Here is a 21,895-nt window from a genome sequence, read left to right as displayed (position 1 = left end):
AAGAAGCTCACTAGTAAGGAGAAAGGAGCTGGTTGAGACTCTGGTGTAGGATGTCCCTCAAAGTCCATATCCTTGATGCTCATCTTGATAAATTCTAGAACATGTGAGCGTACTCGGAGGAGCAAGGCGAGCGCTTCCACCAGGATATACTGGACTTTGAACGCAGCTACCAAGGACAGTATAACCAGAACATGATGGGAGACGACATTTGGGGGCTGATTTGTGAAAGTGATTTCCAGTATAATCGTAAATCTCGAAAAACTACTCACTTCTAAATCTTTTGTAGTCATTTTTTTATTATTACTTTAGTATAAATACATGTTAATTTTGATTCACATGTTTTTTTCTGACTTTATGCGAATGAAAAAAACACATTCGCCCGTTTTCTCATTGAAAATAGGTACATTGCTAAATATCACTGTCCTGGTCACAAAAACAAAGTTTGTGGGGAAGAATAGCCATTTTCTATACTTTTTAGGCATAAGCAATTAATAAATAATTCTACCCAGGAACAAAAATTGTGTTACATAGTGTTTTCAAACACCAAATAGTTTACTTTTGCAAGGAATCAATTCTGCATTAATCACACGTACCCGTGAACATACAATGTACTTGTGAACATGCCAACAATGTTCACAAATACATGTGGTTAATGCAGAATTTATTCCTTGCGAAAGGACTATTTGGTGTTTGAACATCTTAACACCTGTTTTATTGCAACAAAGGATCAAACCAATTCTTGTTTCATTTTCTTGGTTCTTTCGGTAAAGTCACGTAGAAGGGAAACAAAATAATACAAATATTGTTTTATATTTGTATTTTTAATAATTATTTTATTGTTTCCCTTCTACGTGACTTTACCGAAAGAACCAAGAATATGAATCCCTGCAGTCACGAAAGATTTAAATCAAAATTCAATTCTTGTTTTTCATTCTTTGATACTGCCAAAAAACGGTTCCATGATATGCTTGACGTTAAACTATATCAACTACAGCGATGTACAAACTGGGTGCCCTACCCAGATAGTAAACGACATTTTTATTTCAAAAGTGTGTTTATTATGTTATTATTGATTTGCTGAGTTGTAAAATAAATTGATATAAATGTTAATATACAATCTGAGAGCACTAACGGAATTGTATGTGGATGGCCAAGGCTTTTAAGGGCACGTGTTTGCCAAGTTGCATACATCAGGTAAGTATATAGCTTTGGAAATGCTACTCCATATAGATTTAAATTATTATATTTTGGTTTTGGGTAGCCTTCCATCATATCCCGAATTGCGGCTTTCGTCCGAATTGAGAGATCTTTCCGTATTCATAACGGTTACAAACCATTACATTACGTTATTTTGGACAGCAGACTTAATAATAATTGAAAAAGTAACGGCGTTACGTACAATGACTTTGCTTTAAAAAATAAATTAGAATAGGTTGTACCCTTTCTGGCAATTAAACAGGTGTTAAGATGTTCAAACACCAAATATAAACCTTTTGCAAGGGATCATATCTGCATTAACCACACGTACTTGTGGTGAACATGCAAACAATGATCTGATAATATATGCAAAGGCTTCTATTTGGTGTTTGAACATCTTAACACCTGTTTTATTGCCAGAAAGGGTAAAGCCTATTCTTATTTTTTCATACTTTGATACTGGCAAAAAGATCCCATTTTGTAGCTGCTCACCCCGAGCTATAAATGCTCTGATAGTGGCATTGTCTTTGTGTACTGTTCGCCTTTTGGCGTTCTCTGGTCTGACACTGGTGAGACTAGGCCCTCAAGAAGCCTGTCTCTGGTGTAGACCAATCAGTTTCAAAGGCAATGCATATATTATCAGAGCATGTTTGTTTGCATGTTCACCTGTTTTATTGCCAGAAAAGGGTAAAACTTATCATTTTTTCATACTGGCAAAAAGGTCCCATTTAATTACGTGGTTATGTGCAATTAAATTATTGTAACCAATACGAAGGAATGCAAATGTAAAAGTGTAAGAAATAAATCCAAGCGTGGAGAGATGCAGATATTTGAACAAATTAGGGAACATGGGTAGGTTAATGACAAACCGTGAAGAATTAGTCGGTTTGGGTAGAACAGTATCGCTCGATGCAACGATGGCAGATGGTCAATAATCTCCACAATCGAGGTGGTTTGGTTAGATCAAGTAAATAGAAATGTGTTGTTAAACCCGTCACCACCCGACACAGTAAGGTTTGTCACGTAAACAGAAGATGCCAATTCATTACGAGTACAGCACACCGGTGTGTTGGAGAGTAAATCCACAACATTTACAATTCGAATACGACGTTTCGCCAGTAATTACAACTAGCATCATCAGGAGACAGCCAGATTTGTGGAGAAATCCTGTGTGTCCATCAGGTGCGAAGGCCATATGATTTACAATGAATATTCATTTCCAGCTGGGTTATTCATATGGTAATCAACCAACACAATAAGGAGTGGCGGCAGCCATGAACTTGGGGCATGTCTCATTGACAGGTAGCAGTGAGACAGACAACGAACGGTTTTGCCAATATTAGGACTCATCTGTACACTGGTTATAAATGTACAGAGTTACCAAAGGCTGCGTCTGGGAATCAGATGCGGTATGCAGTACCTACTTCTGTACTATGGGGGCCAAATTAGCTTGGGGCTAATGCCAACAATACACTTAATCGGTAAATGACATAAAACATCCCACCATGAGTCTTAATGAGAACGAGATTTGTCTACAGTAGTCACTGTCTCATTTGTGCCCGTCAATCACATTTACTCAAATTTATGTGATGGTGACCTAAGACAAGACCACAATATAGTTCATGAACTAATGGGTTTTTTTGCATAACGCGCATCAACTTATTTACGCACAGATTAATTATAAATCACAGGATGCAGAACACAAATCGTGGAAATAAAAGTGGACAATAGGCGTGCTAGTGCCACTGTCACCCTCCAACAATAACGGAGGACAGAAGGAGCGACGCTCACAACAACGAGTGGAGGAGCGTCGGGCATCTAAAATGCAGCAAGTTGGCACAGTCGGGGGGGTGGGGCACAGCTGGTGCATCTTGCCAGTCTGAGTCGGTCAACCCGTGCCATCCGGGATCTGTCCCTTGACCTCCTGCCCCCAGCGAGCCTTCAGACACTTCACGTGGCCTCAAAGTGCACCTAGCCTGGCCCAGGCGCCGTGGTGACGTCACCGCCACTTAGCGGTATAAGTCACACGATGTGTGTCTTGGCCTCGTTATTCGCGGTCCGTCGCCGTGGTTACACAGTGATGGCGCGACTGTCGTTGGCATAGAAACCGTTCTGCGGAGTTCTCTTCGTTGCCACAAGGGGGCAGCAAATCACTACCCGAGTGGATGAGCGTTTTGATTTAATGCTTTCGTGACTGCAGGGATTCATATTCTTGGTTCTTTCGGTAAAGTGACGTAGAAGGGAAACACATTTTTTTAATTTTCTTGTTGTGGTTTTCACACCTGATGATTGCTTGTTGTGCTGCAGTCGAAACGTCGTGATAATTTTTATTGTTTTATATTTCTATTATTTTATTGTTTCCCTTCTACGTGACTTTACCGAAAGAACCAAGAATATGGATGAGCGTTGTCTGAGGCTTCTTGCACTTGACTCCTGCTTTTCAATTAATTGACACCAATAATTGGAACCATCTCTTTGAACGACTGTACAACACAAGCAGCATATCGTCAATGTATAACATATCGTTGCTATATACGACCTAATTCTTCAAATGTATTGTACACAATGTGTGTACTGTGCAGACCTTACTGTATGTAAGGTCCGAATCAACATATTTTCACTCGATGTTCACATGTGTTTCATATCTACATAAACTTTATACCCTTAAAGTATATGCACGTAGGACCATTAAAATGTGTTCCAGGTCTGGTTTTGGTTTTCTGTAACCTGCACCACGTTGCTTAATTCAATGCATCAACTATTCCGTTGTGCTAAAAAGAACTGTATTAAGTACACATTGGTAATGAGGCTTGCATAATTACAGGAGTAATTTCAGATTCTATTTTAATTCAGTGACCATTGCAACATCTCAAATATATTAATTATGATTTCGTATCCCACAGATACAACCGTGATATAACTGAATTTAATTTAACAATGCAACATACTGGGTTCGCCAAGATTATAAATATATAGCTTTTGGCATTAATTACCAACCTTCACAGGCCTTAGCATGTATTGAGATTAAACGGGTATTCTTCTTCAGAGAGAGTGATAAATCACATCAAGGAAACAGAGTCCTCCATCCCAACTGCATGGGGTAAAATGGACCAACTTACAGCCCACAAATACAGATTAAAAAAAGCCTTTCAAGTCTCGTATTAATGTATTTTTTTACATTACATTATTTCAGTTAATCAACAGAGGAAAATGGTTTCTCCTACGTACATGATAAATCCACGAATTTAACCACATCTGTCTGAGAAGAAAGGATGCTTTTCTAGAACAGCTGGTAGTCATTATTGGTTGCCACTTTTAATCTTTAAGCAGCATTTTTAAGTAAAAACGAAATTGAAGCCGCTGCATTGGATAATCTAAAGACGTTAAAAGGACACTCACACAAAGACGAATCAAGACTGTCACTTTAATGCAATGGAGCCAACCAGTAATTTTAAATTAGCACAAGTTATAAATCCATAAACAGTGCTTATGTATATATAGTACTTCTGTATGTACAGTACTGCTGGCAAACAACATGTTCCTGTTACCTAATATGTAGTGATCACACTGCATTAAAACAGAGGACGAAGTTCAAAATGATATATAATTTAATTGGTCATGTTAAAACTCAAGATGCAAAAGTATGGATACTGTGTTTTGTAATTTTAAATATCTGTTTATTTTATCACTGACAGAGTGCATTATGGTGTTTAGGTTTAGATTTTTTGTTGTAATTATAACCAAGAAATGCAACCGTTGAAAAATAATTACGTAGGATTGTTCTAGTCCTCTGTTGGTCCGTCTAGAATGGTCGTAAAGGAAAATGGTGCAAATTTGTAGCCCGATCCTTGGTAGAACTTGTTCTGGAACTCAACCCTGTTGTGAACACACAAACCACGTAAAATTGCAGGCTTCATTATTTTTAAATCGCATTTCGTCTAAACTATGAGAATCTTGGTTGGTATGCCATTATTGTTTACTTACTAATGTCAGATGAGGGTGATATTGTGGGATATTAAAATTATTTAATTCAGTAACAGTGCAGGAACCTTAATATAGCATTCCTCATGAATAGCACTGAGAAGTTTTTGCAAATTGATATAAATAATAAAAAAATAAATCTAGTGTAAACTATATAAAACTACAATACAGATGAGATGACATTGTGAAGATAGATCTAATACTTATTGAAGGATTTTGGTATTTGAAATAGAAGCAACTGCAAACTGTTGAAAATAGCATGAGCTGAATTTGATGTTTAGAATGACAGTATTTCACAGAGGGGCAGGACGACTTTGGTGACAGCTATATATATTTAAAAAATGACACCATTATGCTGACTTGTATGTATGTGTGTGATCAGTTGCAGACATTGTAGCATACCAGTGCAGACGAAGTGCATGCAAGAAGGCAGAGAGACCCTCCATTACGAGCAGGATGGCGACTGTGAGCACAGCGAAGGCTGCGAAGATGAGGAATATCCCCACGCAGCCTTTAAAGCTGTTTTTGTGCAGCCCAATGTGCAACACCATGTGCCAGAGAACTTCTGAAAGCTCTATACACGAGCACATACACCCACGCACACGTACAAAATAAAAACTGATATGAAATGTTCCTTAGCAAATCCTCCTTTATAGTTTACATAGCCTAGGACATTTGTTATGTTTTACTAAAACAAGGCCCTTACCTCATTTTTGTGTCAATTGTAGTTTTCTAACACACAATGCATCACGAAGTAATTCACAGTGCTGTGTGTACCATGTTGTGCTTTAGATTAAGGTGCAGCTCTGCAATTTCTTGCTCACATCACTGCTTTGGGAAGGGCCCCCACAAGACGGGAGCCCTAAAATACCCTCTCCAGATACGGTTTTATTTGCCCTACATTACAATACAGCATTTATCAATATAATACAATTACATATGGAGATGTACTAAAGGCATATCCACAACCTGCATGTGCCAGGCTGAGGGCCCAGAGACGCAAGTAGGAAGCTGTGTTGGAGATGCAGCCCAGGCAGTACTCGATGGTGTGGATTGCTTGGTGCACAAACTCATCAGCAAAGTTGAACTCCTGGCACAAGACAGGAATGATCATGAGGTTTATTTTTCCTGGATTTTCATAATTGTACTATAAAAACTGTTTTAATTGGACGAAGACATCTTAAAAGCAACGCAGGACCCTCCTGTAAAAGGGGTTTTACAACTCTGTGAGTCTTCCTGTATAAATAAGTATATTTTTTCTGAGTATATTAATGACAGAGAACAAAATGAAAAGTATTTGAAATGGCCTGCAAACGTAAACTGGGCCATGTGGTCATACTTCACCTCATCATGGCCATGCCCATGGCCATGCCCATGCCCATGGCCCCCATCTCTTTCATGCTCCCCGTTCTCTCCGTCGTCATGTTCTGTGTCCTTTGTGGGGAGCATTTGCACCTCCACTTCATCTCCATTTGCCACAGTCCTGTATGAAACATCCCTTACCTGGGCAGCACATACACACATTGTTGTCCATTGCAAAGTTGCTGCATGCGTTAAATACATTGTTGTTTCATAATAGCATGTTCACGCAAGTCTGCGAGCACGTAACTGCACATGTGGGTATGAGTATCAGCAAGGGTGTACACATATTGGCAAATCGTGTGTATCTGCACACATACTTGCACGCTGGGCGAACACGGCACAATTTTCCTTGATAAGCCAAAAAAACAATCCCCGTTCAAAAAGATTCTTTCAATGTTATTTTTATATCAAAGCTTTTTGGAAAACTTGCCTAAAGGGAATCCCTTAGATTTTACCACAATGTTATGGTTGTTTTCTGTATAAACAGGGATGACAAAATGTCCTTTTAAGATATTCGGTCGGGGTCCAACAGGAAGACAGACTCACGTTACGATTTGACTTGCGATGCTTGGCTCTCAACACAAAGGGCTTGATAAGGAGCATCCAGGGCACGGTTATCACAGCCAAAACCACGAGGAAAGTCTGAACTTCTTGCTGCAAAAGACAAAAACACGTGTGGAGGTCATTTAAACTCTATAAAGCTTGAATTTTACACAAGGGTGTCTGTACAACCCTTGTATGTTGTTTTTATATTTATATATATTTTTGGCCTGTGTAATAAGGGAATTAAATAATACATTGTGTACTTTCCTCTAGATCTACCATGACCTTATCCTAATGTGTGGAAGATGGTTGATAGAAATGCAAGTCACATCGGGTTGGCCACATGTCCACACCTGGCTGTTGTAGAGAAATGGGGGCGAATCCTCCCCGTAGCTGAAGAGGAACATGTTGATAAAGTGGATGAGGATGCTTGGTGCTGCCTGGGAGTTGGCTGCACCAAACACGCACCACTTGTACACGATCATGATCAATAGGTAGCCAAAGAGTGCCAGCATGAAGATCATTTCTGGGATGAATTGCAGTACAACGTTCTCTGGCTGATGGAAGAACCTGTGCATGCCACAACCAGTTAAAAACATCGGTGATTCTCACAAAGTGTGCACAGTTTTAAGTGAAATATTTCCCAAAGAAAAATTCACTTTGGATGTTGTCTGAGTAAAAAAGTTAAAACACTTTTGCTCAATTATAAGATTTGAAAATATTCAATACATGAGAGCGTGACTGAAAAGCAATATGCAATGATGTTGCAATCATCAGTGCGTGTAACCCTTTGAAAGCCCTGGTAAGCTGCGTGTTTTAGAATTCCACATAGAAAGTATGAAAAATTCATTCCATATTACGTCAACAGACCTCGTCAAAACTGGAGCTCATACCTCTCCCGAGAATGCATTAGACACTGATAAAATCACGTCTTTACCTCCAGCCACTTATAGTATTGTGATAGGGTATTATGTCTAAAAATGATATGCCTGCAAATTATACAAATCCTATGAATATTAAATAAAACCTATAGGATATTCCCAATATAACACATAGGCTTTTGCGACCAAAAAAACATCAGGATATTACTAGTGTGCCCCCTCCATAAGTACTTTGGTTTAAAATAGTTTCAACTGACATTAAGCAAGCCACTTCTTTAAGTGAGATGCAAGAGTTATATTAGCATGACGCAATTATGCAGGAAAGTGGGAACCTCACGTATGGTTGAAAAGCCCCAGTACCACTCCAAACGTCATCTGGATAATACCCAGGATGACGGACATCTTCATCTTGTACGAGTTTAAAAAAGTCAGCTTGTTCACAGCCACATTCCATATCTGTAGAAATTAGAACCTCAAATGTTGTCACCGCAAACCCACACAGGAAGGGGGTAGGAGGAGCGTTAATGCAACCTGCTTATTATGTGGCATCAAAGGGGGCTAGAGGTGTGGAGAAGCACAATATCTTGTGGATCAACTACCATAAGTGTGAAATTCCTCAATGCATCCTCAATGCAGGTGAGGTGCATATGAATGTGATGGAAATCCATTAGTGCACAGATATATTTATGGATTTCATGGGCCAAGTATAGTGTTGGAAATAATGAAATATGCTCAGCAAACGAACACGGTTTTCCACATTGCAGTTTAAATCTTGTCGTGTCCTTGCAGTGTGCCAATTATTGTTCAGGTAATCGCCTTATGCTCTTAAAAAATATTTTAATGTAAGGTATACCGCTGAATGTGCAAAACTTCTGTTGGATTTGGGTGCAAACCATAACAATCAGAGCACTCTTTCTGAACATTCCAGAATAATAATGTAGACGAATAAATACATAACTAAAACAAAAAAAAACACTTAAATAATTCGTAAAAATGCATGTACTTTGGTCAAAATTACGTTAGCTTGATATTTATATAAAATCATGTGTCATCGACTCATTAATGGTGATGAGAGGAAAGCAGATATGCAGAGCTTTTAAGTATAAGACGCAGTGATGTATGAGTACATGTTTGTTTCTTGAACTCAGTCTTGGGCATGTGCAATCAGCTGAAGAGTAGATTGTGAGCTGTTCATGTAAAACAGTAGTGTGGAGCTGGGCATAGCATGAGGTGAGTATGTGTTGTCGTTGAGACTCACGGGGTCAAGGCCAAAGGGATACGGCTGGCCAGAATAAACTCCAGGGATAGCAGGATCCAGCTGAAGCACGCTCGAATGGTGTATAGTATGATTTCTGTCAGGGACAAAGCACAGATCAATAGGGCAACGTGCACTTCGACACTTGTAGCAATGACATATGTACATATATGGCATGTACTAATAACATGTCTATAATTTCAAATATACCACCCTTAAAAAAACATTAAAACCCTTTCAAATAAAGTGCACAACCTCACATTCTGGCTTTAGTATTCTGCCAATATCAAACGCAGTAAAATAGCACATACATTACTCTGTCAAGTAAGATTGCTTTAAGTTATTCTGAAAAAATACCGTTGGCTAGACATTCTATTTAACGTGTCAAAACTTGGAATATGGATAATGACATTTGATGACTACGATGTTGATCGTTAAATTCTCCGTAAAACATGCATGGCTGACATAGTGTTAGGACTCACCCCCATGGTCCTGTGGGATGGAACATGGCATTAACACTCCAGCTGGAGCCGAATATGTCGAAGGCCTTGGAGAAGCAGTCATTGTAGATGAGGCCGGTGTACATGGAGAAGGCTCCCATCAGCAGGATGATGTAGCGGCCACCGAAAAATGTATTCCAGATCTGAATGTCACGCATGACATGGCAATAAGATAAAGGTGAACAGTGTGACAGGGCACTGTCATTAACCAAAAGCAGTAGTAGCTCTTGGCAGGATGTGGTTACATGTTTTAAAGGTGTGTTCGCTCAATTTAGCTTGCTGCTGAAAATAACAGTTTCGTAAGGCATCCTGAGGTCCAGCTGCTCAAATGCTGTATATGAAGATCACCTCATTGTCTGACTTGGTCTCAGTGAGGCTCTTCTCGTAGATCACCATGAATAACGCTGCTAGGAACATGATCAACCCATGGCCGAAATCCCCGAACATCACAGCGAACAGGAAGGGGAAGGTGATGATAGTGTAGGGAGCTGTTGGGAAACACAATAAGTATTGGCTTGTAAAATTAAACAAACACGAACAGCCTATAAGATGAGCCATACCAATACAGACACAATTCACAGTAGCAACAAAGCAATTACTTTACAATAAAGTAAAATTGCATTTTTAAAACAATATATAGAAATAGCTCAAATCATGTTCTGCTTTTTGTAGAAATATAAACCAGTTAAAATAAAAATGTGTTTTAATGCTTGTTTTGCATTGACACTGATCGGGGCGTACCAGGGTTGATCTCGAGGTATTTGCTCACGCCATACGCATCCACGATGTTCTGAAAGCCTGAAGTGAACTTGTTGGTGCGATTGAAGGTGGGTGGAAGCTGATTGGTGGTCATGCGGTTGAGTATGGGGGGCATCACGGCCCCGCTCTTCTCCTGCAGTAGGGGGCACGAATTAGAGACAGTGTGTTAGGGATGGGGAAAACAACAACATCGGCAACATCGATATTTTTCCTTGGATAATATTATAAATAATGTTTTTTTCAATCTTTTGGAAAGGAGACTTAAGATTGCAGCTGAGTGTTGATTCATCAATAACAGCCTTCTCTGCCCTTGTTATTATCAGATTTTCTTTCTACTTTATGAATAGTTCTTCATTATTTTCTTCGATAAACATTACTTTTGAATATGTACGTTGCTCTTTCCTGTAATACTGCTCATGGAAAAAAGTATAGAATATCGAAAAAAACTGCGATGATCTTGTTCTGAACTTTTAGTATACGTAAATGTTTTTCACGAACAAAATCGAGTGTTCAAAATATCGGCGTTTTTTCTTTCAACGTCCCATCCTTAATGAGCATGCAGTGCACCCTCGCATCATCACCGAGAGACTACTCTGAATGAGGGAAGCCCTCACTCAGGTGGAGCAACCTGAAACAAGTAATGTCCTGGAGCTCAGCAGGGGGCTCACTTGAGCTGAGCAAAATGTGTCAGGCCGAAGGTTACAATAGCTCTCTTGGCAAAACGTACTAAATAATACATATTTTAGGAATAGAACGTTAAGGCGTGTGCGATACCTTTTTAATAATTTAAATACACATAAATAAATGGGTACATGACTTAACATGAATCTTCCTGCAGTGGCTACAAGCTAAGTAACATGACATATTCGACGAACGAAACCCAAAGCACTTCCATACTTACATATTACGAATTCTCTGTGTGTCATCCACTGTTTTATTTATTCAAACATTAACCAACTTGTCTTCTGTCATTGTGTCATGTCCCCGCATTATTTGTGCTTTCAGGTGTTCGGTATGTAGACTTTTTAAACCACCTGTATATTTAGAAGCATATTTAATTTAATGTACATTTGCTATCCATGCAGTACTCACCGTGCCAGAAACGAGGGCGGCCTGGATGGTCTGGAGGTCCAAGACAGGACACCAAATTTCAGCAATGTGACACTTCTGAGTGACATCAATGTTGCACATGTTGAGTGTGTGGTAGATAGCCTTCATCTTCTGCACTTTGGTTCTCCACTCATAGAGAGTCTCAGCAGCTGAGGCCAAGGCTTGCTGCCTGTGCATCTCCGTCTGGCCCAGCACCTACCCCACATGAGACACGCACCACAGTTAAGGCACCAGTGTGGATTTCTAATGCCATCACTGTGTCAGGATTGACCAAGGATGAGGTGAGACAAGCTGTGAAGACTGTCTGCTCAGCATGGTGGGACACTGGATGTGTGCCGTATGTCAGTTGCCATGAAAAGTGGTGCAAGGTGCGGTGTGTGCACTACAAGTCAAATTGTGCATGGTATACATGTGGTGCCTGGGCGAAATAAGAGGCATGGGTATTCAAATGTGAATGTGGATTGGAGTCCTCACCGACTTTAGGTCCTCAATGCGTGTGTTGACATTCGCCCTCATGTCCGTGCGCTCCTGAATTGAATCTGGGCACGGATAGATGGTGGCTCGGAATCTAGAGACACATTACACAGCACAATCATAAGCTGAGCTCTGAATAACAGTGAAGCGAATCAGAATCACTTTTTTCACATTTTTGCGAACAGGATAGAAGTACAATAAACTGCAATTGACTCACCCATCACAAATTTTGTTTACTTTGCTCTTCAGCTGGTCTCCTTGGAAAAACACAATGAACATGTTCTTGTATATTTGCTCTCCCTGGAAAGAAAAGAATGGAGAGTGAGTTAAGAGCAAACTTCAACACAATATGCTTCCATATTTCAAATCTGCCGCTTCCAAATCCAGACAATGTTGAGCAATTTACTGTTGATATGTAAACTCCTCTCCCCACTCTTCCGTTCCGAACATAGATGGACTCGTCCGTCTGAACAAAGCTCGTCGCTCTCCGTGGTGTGAATTCCTCACACCAACATCATGCTAATCCCCCAGTTACATGCTAATTTATATGTAAACTCCTTTGTCAAGGCGCTCTGTTCCTCCCACACAGTTTAAAAGACGCTGCCAAGCTTGGCAGGGTTCACTCAAGTGCTGTCTGCCGGACAGTCCTGTTTCTTCACCTGAGGAAGGCTACTTGTGTTGTGGCCGAAACGTCGTGATAATTTTATTCTGTTATTATTTTATTATTTTATCTCCATTCTACGTGACTTTACCGAAAGAACCCAGAAGATGAATCCCTGCAGTCACGAAAGCTTTAAATCGAAATGCTGAGCAATAAAAATATTTCACAAACATTCACTGTATAAACTAACAATTTATTGATCATTTCTTTAAAAAAAAAATTACCCTATATTTAATACAGTAAAAAGACAACATCTGCAAAATTCTACGAATAACAAAAGCAAAATTGTAATGGTTTCCATATTATGGCATGATATAAATTGTTATTACAGTGTTACTAATACTTGGATGGAAGTCTGCCTGAGAAATCCGGGTGTTGTAATGCTTGGGATGCGAGGTATCTAGACTATGGCAGTAGAGCAATATATTCTTGAATTAATCTATGCAGAGCTTTGATAATTATTGTCCCCCCGTAAGCAAGAGCTTGTTTCTGGGTAATTCAGTTTCGTCTTACACACGACTAAGTGAAGCTTTGCTGGGCGTTAAAGGGCCTTCATATTACATAGGGCATGGGTTCTGTTGGGAAAAGTGGGCGTCGGTAGACACGTCGCTAGAAGGGATGATGGCCGATGGTCAAAACTAGCGTCAGAGTGGCAGCCAAAAGATGGAACGCGCCAGATAAAATCATCTGGTGTGTATGTACATGATGGGACACTGCATCGCAGCACCGTGAGCGACCGTGGCGACATAGGGATGCCTGTATCCAGCAGTGGATTAGTCATGTCTGATGATGACGCTGGTGATGGAGAGGGATATGGCAGTGGTGTGCGTGATGACGGGGAGGAGGCCGCACCGTGACGGGATCCTCGAGCGGCGTCTCGATCTCAGAGTGCCGGAACAACACATTCCCGTGGCAGAAGCGCCACAGCAGCCGCTCGAAGGCCGACACTCGATCACGCATGACCACACCCGTGAGGAAGCTGCACAGCAGCATCCGCAGAAGAAGAAAAAATCGTCATTGAGTGACGAATGTAAGGTCTATCTTTTTTTTTTTTACAAATTCTCTAATACGTTCGACAAATCACTGTTTCTGCCTCGCCATTGGTGGGTGCGGTGGTGCAATGGTGTGAACATTGCTCTACGAACGCAGCGACCTGAGTTCAATTCCTGGCCAATGCCAACATCGTGTTGAGTAATATCTGAACCAGCCCTGGGCTTCTTCCCTTCATCGACCTGTACTGACCAGTGTGGTCAAGTATGGCCAAATAACACCTACAACTGACACAGCATGGGTAGGCCTTCATCCCGCAAAGGACCGATAATGAGCTGTAAATTAAATATTTTACATTTGTTTATCCTCCACCATAAAAGTTTATATGTTGCGGGATTTAAGGTACTGAGATGGAGAAAGGACAGTGAGTTGTGTTATTCACCCAAGCTTGAGAATGTTGCCCAGTTGTCCTGCGGCCGATGGCACATCCATCAGCCTCTGCATCTCGTCTGTCACTCCGGTCTCAAACATGCTGAAATCAGCCTGAAAAGCATAACATTATCATTACACTCCTGAATAATAATATATTTTATTATAATATATTTTATTATTCACAATTACTGTTACAGTCATGCAGATTTAGAATCTTTATTAATCCTGGAAAAATCCGATGAGCCATGAAGCACTTTGTCACAGATGTCCAGTAGGAGCGAGTCATAAAGTTACAAGAACAAAATGCAATCAATGTTAAATAATGTAGAACATAATTTGTAGTCGATATAAATGCAGTACCATAGTGTGAAATTAAATATATGCGTATCATACCAGGAAAAATATTAACATTTTTTAAATATAATTCACAAGTTTGTAACTGTGTCATTTAATCTGACTAGGCATGTGGTGGCCTATATTAATAGCCCATTTTGTGAACTATCATTTAAAACCTTTATTGTTTTACAGTTCAAAACTGCAAAAAAAGATTACAATTATATTTTGATCAGCTTTACATTGTAAGAATCCATATGCCAATAAGCCCTATATATAGGTAACTGGAGAGTGTCTGCATATTATACAATTCAAAAGCCCCTTGTATTGTAGGGATGTAATATGAATTATGTACAACACTTGGTCATATGACATCACGAAGGAGCCAAATGCTGCTTATGAAACTTGATTCAGTTGTAGATTTTGGACAATATGTGCTCACAGAAAAAAAGAGTAAAAAAAAGACTGAACAACACATGCACAGTGTAATCTGTAGGGTATGTACAGCCTGGAAGAAGTCGTTTATCTTGTCCAGAAGTTGTTGTAGCTCTGTGAGTTCCAGGAAGTTCAATTTCAGCATCTCCTGGTTTGAGTTGACCTCCTTTAGCTCCATCTCCAGCCTCTCGAGAAGGGACTGTCAGCGCACATGTCACATGAACATGTGCAAACAATGACACGTAAAGGCCTTCATTAATAACCATTTTTATTCCACTCTCATTTGTGTGCAAGGTAAGATGGAAATATTCTACATAAACCAAACAAGCGACTCGTAATGGCTGAGAATCTATTACTACCACTGTAATGGCTTATTTATTGGAAAATATAAATGACGCTATATTCTTGGTTCTTTCGGTAAAGTCACGTGGAAGGGAAACAATAAAATAATAAAAATATAAAACAATAAAATTATCACATGTTATTTTATTATTTTATTGTTTCCCTTCTACGTTACTTTACCGAAAGAACCAAGAATATGAATCCCTGCAGTCACGAAAGCTTTAAATCAAAATAAATGACGCTATTATTTATATTAATGCCTCTCTCTGAGCATGGACAGACAGCGGGAAAGCATGAAATTGTGACGTGTAATTCAAGAAAACATTTTACAATCATGCATTAAAATGTTTTTATAATGATGCACATGCTCGGTGCATTCAATAGTTATTTTGCATACATGCATTGGCTCTGAAAATGCATTTTCGGTGGTAAACGTGTGTGGAATCTAGAAAACCCAAATGGAATTCCGTGTGGCATTATTGTATGTAATAACGTGCTGGGCTTGCTGGTTTAGTAACTTTGTAATATATTGGGCTGTAGTAAAAACTGCCATGCCAAATGTCCCTTGGATCTCTTTTAGGGATGACAGGAGTGCTTATGCAAATGAGTCGGTCTCATAGTCTCAGCACACACAGTGTGAGTCGGCAATCAGCCTGCATATTACAGCTTGTCGCCACACAACAAATTATCTTGGGTTTTTTTATGGAGCAAAATAGAATCACCTCCTCACCTCCAGATCTATCATTTCCCGTGGCAGTGGGGCCTCCTGCTTGCTGTGTTGTATCTTCACGGTCATGTTAGACTTGGCAATTTCCTTCTCCAAGAACCCTGAAAGTACACACACGTTTACAAAACACATCAGGGACAATCTGGGCCTCGACAGAGCCAGAATCTTAGACAAATAAACATTGGCCCCGATCCAGAGTTTCCATTATCATTAAAGTTTGTAGCGCAAGTTGACATGTCTCAGGACTTAGCGTGCATTAGGTGTATTATTGAACACAAGGAAATGTAGTCCCGTTTTCCTGTCTCTCTTGAGGATATGAGCTATGCAAGATGAGTCTGATCTTATTGTATTTCCTAAACTATTAGATTGCCCCCTCCAAACAAAACAGGTCAATAGCTGACAAGATGATCCCTTACAGCGACGTATATAGAAGACAAAGACAGAGATCCCCCGCATATGTACAAACACGTGGATTTTTCTGTTGCGTGTAGTCACTTTAAGATGTTTCTTGTTCATGTTTTTGTTTGTTGCGGTCGCAGCCGAGTCAAGAGCCGCATGGCTCACAGGGTTATACCTAATAAATGAAACTGAAATGAAACTGAAACACGTGTGCATATATATGCATCTATATATATCGGCAAATGCGGTTTTCATATTCTTTGGGTCTTTCGGTAAAGTCACGTAGATAGGTTCAAAAAAAAAATAATAAAGAGAAAATTACAAAAAATATTTTATTTGAACCTATCTACGTGAATTTACCGAAAGACCCAAAGAATATGAATTCATACAGTCACGAAAGCTTTAAGTCAATATTTAAATGCGGTTGTATTCATTTATTTTAACTAGTACAGGCAAAACAACCTACAATTATTCATGGTGCTGAGCGGGTAATCAAAATCGTGTAAATTTGTACTGTCCAATAATATGTTATAAAAATGTGGACTCGTGTTATGTTGTTCATCAACTGATTCTGTATTGAGCAGAAATTACGCCATTGCAATCACTCTTGTTTATCTCTGTACAACACTTTATGGAAAACGCTTGAAATTTGTATTTATTCATTATTATTATTAAACAAGAGCCGACTAGAAAGCATGAGCGATGGGGATACGGGGGGTGGGTGGGTACAGGTATTATGTGGATGGCAAGCCCGAGGCCAGTGGAAAGGTTAAGGTGGCTTGGGGCTCATGATAGTAAACTCTTACGCAGGATCCTCTCCATCTCCTCGCATCGCCGTACGTCGTTCACGTACTTCCTCTGGAAGAGATTGACGCCAGCATTCAGCTGCAAGAGAGAACACTGCAAGTCACTGGAGTTCGGAGCAATTCAAGATGAACAAAAAGACATCGACGTGGAGGGATCGTTAACCTAAGTTTAACCAAAAAAAATATTTCATCGGCAGAATACTAATGGGAACGTATAAGTATGCGTTTGCGCATTGAAGACGCAATGAGAGTTGGAATTTCAAGTAAAATGTACGTCATCATGCGTCGTCGCTAAAACTCAAACATATTGGTTAACGGTGACATCGGCATTTTCAACAGTATCGAGGTGACTGGCCGAGCCGGGTGGAGAATATGCTCTCCGACTGCTGCTGGTGCCTCCCCAAGTCTTTCCTGTTGTTTGGGTTCGTAACACGGAGGGGCGGGGGTCCACTCTATACCGGGGGCGGGGGGGGGGCACTCTATACCAGGACTGTGTAACGGTGTCAACGGTGTGAGAGAGAGAAAAAAAAACCCAAAATGTCATTTGTTGAGGACAAGGAACATTACAACTGGATTATTTTCTCTATTTGGTTATTTTCACGAGTAAACCCATATGGCTGTAAAGGTTATGGAAATATTCCCAATGCAGGACTGGTGTAAATTCCACAGTGAGCTCATTTTCTTTCCATAGCTCAAGTCTCCCTCTCTGCATCCCTGAATGCGCCTCATTACTCGCGCATTCTACATTGTACAAATGTGTCAAGACATCAATCCGTTGCTTAGTCTGCCAGGTTGCAGTGAAGCACGGGAAAGAAAAAAAACACGAGGAAATTAATTAACATCCAGAACGCGGGGCTGCAACACTCACGTCTCGGAACTGCACGAGGCCAAGCTCGCCCAGCTCGCTCACGCAGCTGTAGGCAGCCTCGCTCTGCAGGAACAGCTGCGCCAGGCACATCGCCTCGCTCCGGAACAGGGAACCCATTGCCAGAGCGAGATGCACTGCAGAGACACCGGCAAAAGGCACGCACCGGCAGAGTGAGCGGACGGACAACACGCACACTCTGCACACGTCATTTGGGTACCCACTCTGTTGGATGGTTTATGTCCTGGATTACCGGTAAAGCATGAGCCACTCACATGACATTCATAAAACCCACAAATTGTACATCTATTACAGTATTCATTGGATTCCTAGTCGTTTGTAACGTAGCTGCCAATTACATCTTTTCAGGCTGCTGTGCTTGCTATACGGCATAGTCACAGCCTACCAAAGATATTGTTCTGCTCTAAATTTATGAGCATGATCTGAACTCCAGAATTCACGAAGGATAGGCTGTCAAACTCTGTACATTGTTAATAATAAATATATGCCGTTAATTACTGACAACTATGATTTTAAAAAAGATAGAAAGGCTCCACACTAGTAGCTATTTAGCCGAATGAATATCTGAGAGGAAAAAAACATGTGGGTGTAGGAAAACATGCAATAAAATACGAACATAAAAATAACTTTCATACATGAATATAAACAATGCGGTGCATAATAGCCTAGGCAATACACACACACACTTTGATGAGCTTGATATGAACGTGTGCTCACACACCTGCCTCCAGTTGTTGATACAATGGCACAATGAACCATCTGGGCCTTACTATGAAGACCACACTGTTCAATACGAAAAAGCTCAAAAAGCTAAATTAAAGACCTTCGAGCATTAAAAAAAAGACACGAACACTATTAGCAATCACTACACCGCCGCTGGTTCGCTGCGTCTGCGAAGCCACGCGTGCACTTCAATCTGATGGCTTCCAGCTCCCAGATAAAGACATGAACATTATAAGCAACCACTACACCGCCGCGGTTCGCTGTGCCTGCGAAGCCACGCATGCACTTCAATCTGATGGCTTCCAGATCCCAGAATTAAAGAGTGCAAGCCCTCGGGCCAAATCCTGCCTTTCCAATGAACTACTCTGCTGTTGATTGAGGCGGGAAGGTAACCTTGTGGTGTGGAAACATCAATGGATGTTTTTTATCTGATTCTCAAAAGCAAGTGTTGTGGCCATCACACAATGTCAATATAACGAGCTCTGCAACAGACACAGTGTTCTGTGGTCTGAAAGTGAACAACATGTGGCCGGTTACTTGGGGATCAAAACACACACACACACAAACTCTTGATTTGCAAATTAAAATTAATGTAATTGCTAAGATTAAAGTAATGGACTAAACAAGCCGTTATCATGAGAATTAGGTTTCCCCTTTTTTTCTGGCAACAAAACAGGTGTTAGACCAGAGGACGCCACAAGGCATCCTCTGGTCTAACACCGTTTGAGACGAGGCTCAAAGAAAGCTGTCTCTGGTGTGGACCAATCAGTTTCAAAGACAATGCATATATTATCAGAGTATGTTTTTTGTTTGCATTCTGACCACAAGTATTGTGGTTAATGCAGACACGATTCCTTGTAAAAGGTTTCAGTTTGGTGTTTTAACATCTCAACACCTGTTTTGTTGCCAGAAAAAAGGGGAAAACCGATTTTCATATTTTGGCACTGGCAAAGGAGGTCCCATGATGAAGCCGTTATCATTTTTTAGGTCATTAAGTTGATCACCCATTACTATTGTTGTAATAAATGTATAATTGTAATAATAATTTAGATTTGTAATGCGCCACACAGCATTCACTTACTCTGGTAGCAAACGAGCACGACTCAGAGGCGCGAGGAATCACAAACAAGTGGGAACGCTGCCATGCAATGAACCGGCGCCAACAATCGCCCAAACTCTGCAGAGTATATGACACCTTGATGCCCATGAGCAGGGAGTATCCACATCATTTGTGTGATCCACCAACCCCCCCCCCCCCCCGCTTCCACAGGGCTGGATAACAGGCATGCACCACGCCTGCCTAAGCTTAAAACTGAGTTAAGTAGATCCTGTTGCTTTTGTGATATAGCAATCCATTACAAGTCAGTCTCATTTAATGCTCTTGGATTAACCAAGTGATAGATAACCCACTGTTTTATACATTGAACTTAAAATATTGTGGAGCCAAAAGATTCCTGGCCATTTTATCGAAGCAAACTACTCTGGACTATTTATATTTTACATTCAGACTACAACATTTATTTTAAATGTTTTTGACCATCTGTCAAATTGGTGTAAAGTAAATGTTATATCCAGAACTGCAGGAAAATATACTGTTCATGGTTTCAACTTCTTTATATTTACATGAACAACCACACTGATTGCTTGGAAACAAGTCAACTGTGATCTTGGACGCAAAACAGTAAGTCCTCTAGAAAACAATCCTGAGTTCATTCCATAGGTCCATCATTTCTTGTACATTCTCTCAGCGTTAAACCACTGGAGCGGTTTGTATACATTGCGATTGCAATGTTTCAACATGTGAATTTTGTGTTGATGTTTCTTTGGCATTATTTTAATGGCAAAACTGTTCATTTGGTTGTGTGTGCAGTATACGTTGAGCAACCAAGTATTATGTACTCACGTGGTGTGTACTCACGGGTATCGTTCTTACGTGCTGGACGATCTGCGGCGTCACTGTGCAGTGATTTTCTCTTGTGGACTTCAGAAGCAGATAGGGATTTACAAAACTAACTTTTTCAGGTAGCTCCTGCTGCATGCTGTGCACTGACTGGACGGTTTAAATAGTGTGGAAACCGGTTTTTAGGTCACGGGGGTTGCTGTAGCACGTCCATGCAGGTGTGTGCAGGTTTTGTCCGTGTCACATGGTGCTTTTAGGTATGTCTGAACCTCCCCGACTACCTGCGTTCAATAAGAGGACCACGCACAGGCAAGAGGGCATGCCTTCTCCTCTTGACTGACACATCTCTTGCCAATAACTATACAGTACTCGTGGCTAAATACTACTGGTACAAACGCTATCTCGGTGTTCGTATCATAGACCTGGTTGCATTCTTTGAATATTATTCATATAACATTGGGATAACGTCCGTGAATATATCTCTAATAAAATTTGGGTGTGATTGAAAGTATATGTGTGTGGCCTAACTTTGGAATGTTGCTGTTAGTTTTTAAACATTGCTGTGAACGGACATAAGTAGGGTTGATGACTGATTTTACTTGTATTAGGAAGTGTATAATTCATAAAAAAAAATGTTTATCTATGTCGAGGGTTGAAGTTATATTAGTGCAGTGGGTATAAACACGTGATATGATAAGAGCAGTGGGTGATGAGTGGCATTATTTCATGTTCCTGATTTGGGAGACTTACATTTCTAGTTTCCCAGACTAAGGGGTTATTGTATGATGTTACAAATGTCTAATCGGTATTGAGTTACATAGGCAATTATGTTGGCCACTTTGAAGCTGTTTTTCATCCTGAGAGGTAGGGGGTTTGGGGGAACTTAGTCATTTTTTTACAACATTCATGTTCACCCAGGTTCTTACAATCTGCAATATACATTTCATGAGCAGTAGCATCTACATTAGCTATATATTTTATAGCTATATATTTTATGGACAGTTAGGAGCATCTTTCACATCTTTGATGGTATGCTTTTACTCCATTCAATATTGTGAACTATAAAACAATTACTATGGATCCAGAATTGTCTTTGGATACCCACATGAATACTCTGATACAATCCATTGATAGATATACTGAGATTGTGGTTCTTGTTTTTGTTAATCGCTCAGTTAAATTATGGTGATGCTTTGTTT

General features: G+C 40.2%; 1 protein-coding gene across 3 annotated transcripts; it reads right to left on the bottom strand.

The window, feature by feature from the left end:
• Positions 1–4,607: 4,607 nt before the first annotated feature.
• On the bottom strand, positions 4,608–21,761 carry LOC116938717 (V-type proton ATPase 116 kDa subunit a 4-like). 3 transcript variants are annotated; one of them, XM_032946241.2, is made up of 21 exons: positions 20,700–21,761; positions 18,056–18,189; positions 17,188–17,266; positions 15,986–16,083; positions 14,984–15,112; positions 14,156–14,256; positions 13,576–13,702; positions 12,280–12,362; positions 12,063–12,156; positions 11,571–11,783; positions 10,461–10,611; positions 10,068–10,207; positions 9,702–9,862; positions 9,223–9,316; positions 8,302–8,420; positions 7,437–7,653; positions 7,087–7,194; positions 6,523–6,681; positions 6,148–6,268; positions 5,581–5,752; positions 4,608–5,073 (listed from the first exon to the last, which is right to left on the bottom strand). In XM_032946241.2, the coding sequence occupies exons 2-21, from the start codon at positions 18,170–18,172 to the stop codon at positions 4,980–4,982; spliced, it is 2,577 nt and encodes an 858-aa protein (XP_032802132.2). In that variant the 5' UTR covers positions 18,173–18,189; positions 20,700–21,761; the 3' UTR covers positions 4,608–4,979. The 3 variants fall into 3 exon arrangements, with proteins under 3 accessions (XP_032802132.2, XP_032802131.2, XP_032802133.2); XM_032946240.2 differs by having other exon boundaries at positions 20,715–21,761; XM_032946242.2 differs by lacking the exon at positions 20,700–21,761 and adding an exon at positions 18,795–20,038.
• Between the last annotated feature and the right edge of the window lie 134 nt (positions 21,762–21,895).

Source organism: Petromyzon marinus, chromosome 4, assembly GCF_048934315.1.
Source record: "Petromyzon marinus isolate PM22_M1 ecotype Great Lakes invasive population chromosome 4, UKy_Petmar_22M1.pri1.0, whole genome shotgun sequence".
NCBI lineage: Eukaryota > Metazoa > Chordata > Hyperoartia > Petromyzontiformes > Petromyzontidae > Petromyzon > Petromyzon marinus.
Note: the sequence above shows the minus strand (reverse complement) of the source record. Positions and strands in the feature narration are given on the sequence as shown.

Coding starts and splice junctions, on each gene's coding strand:
- LOC116938717 (XM_032946241.2), bottom strand. CDS start 18,172: ATGGGTTCCCTGTTCCGGAGCGAGGCGATGTGCCTGGCGCAGCTGTTC. Junction 16,084..17,187: donor GGAGATGGAGAGGATCCTGC/GTAAGAGTTTAC, acceptor GTGTACTTTCAG/GGTTCTTGGAGAAGGAAATT. Junction 14,257..14,983: donor TAAACGACTTCTTCCAGGCT/GTACATACCCTA, acceptor TATGCTTTTCAG/GCTGATTTCAGCATGTTTGA.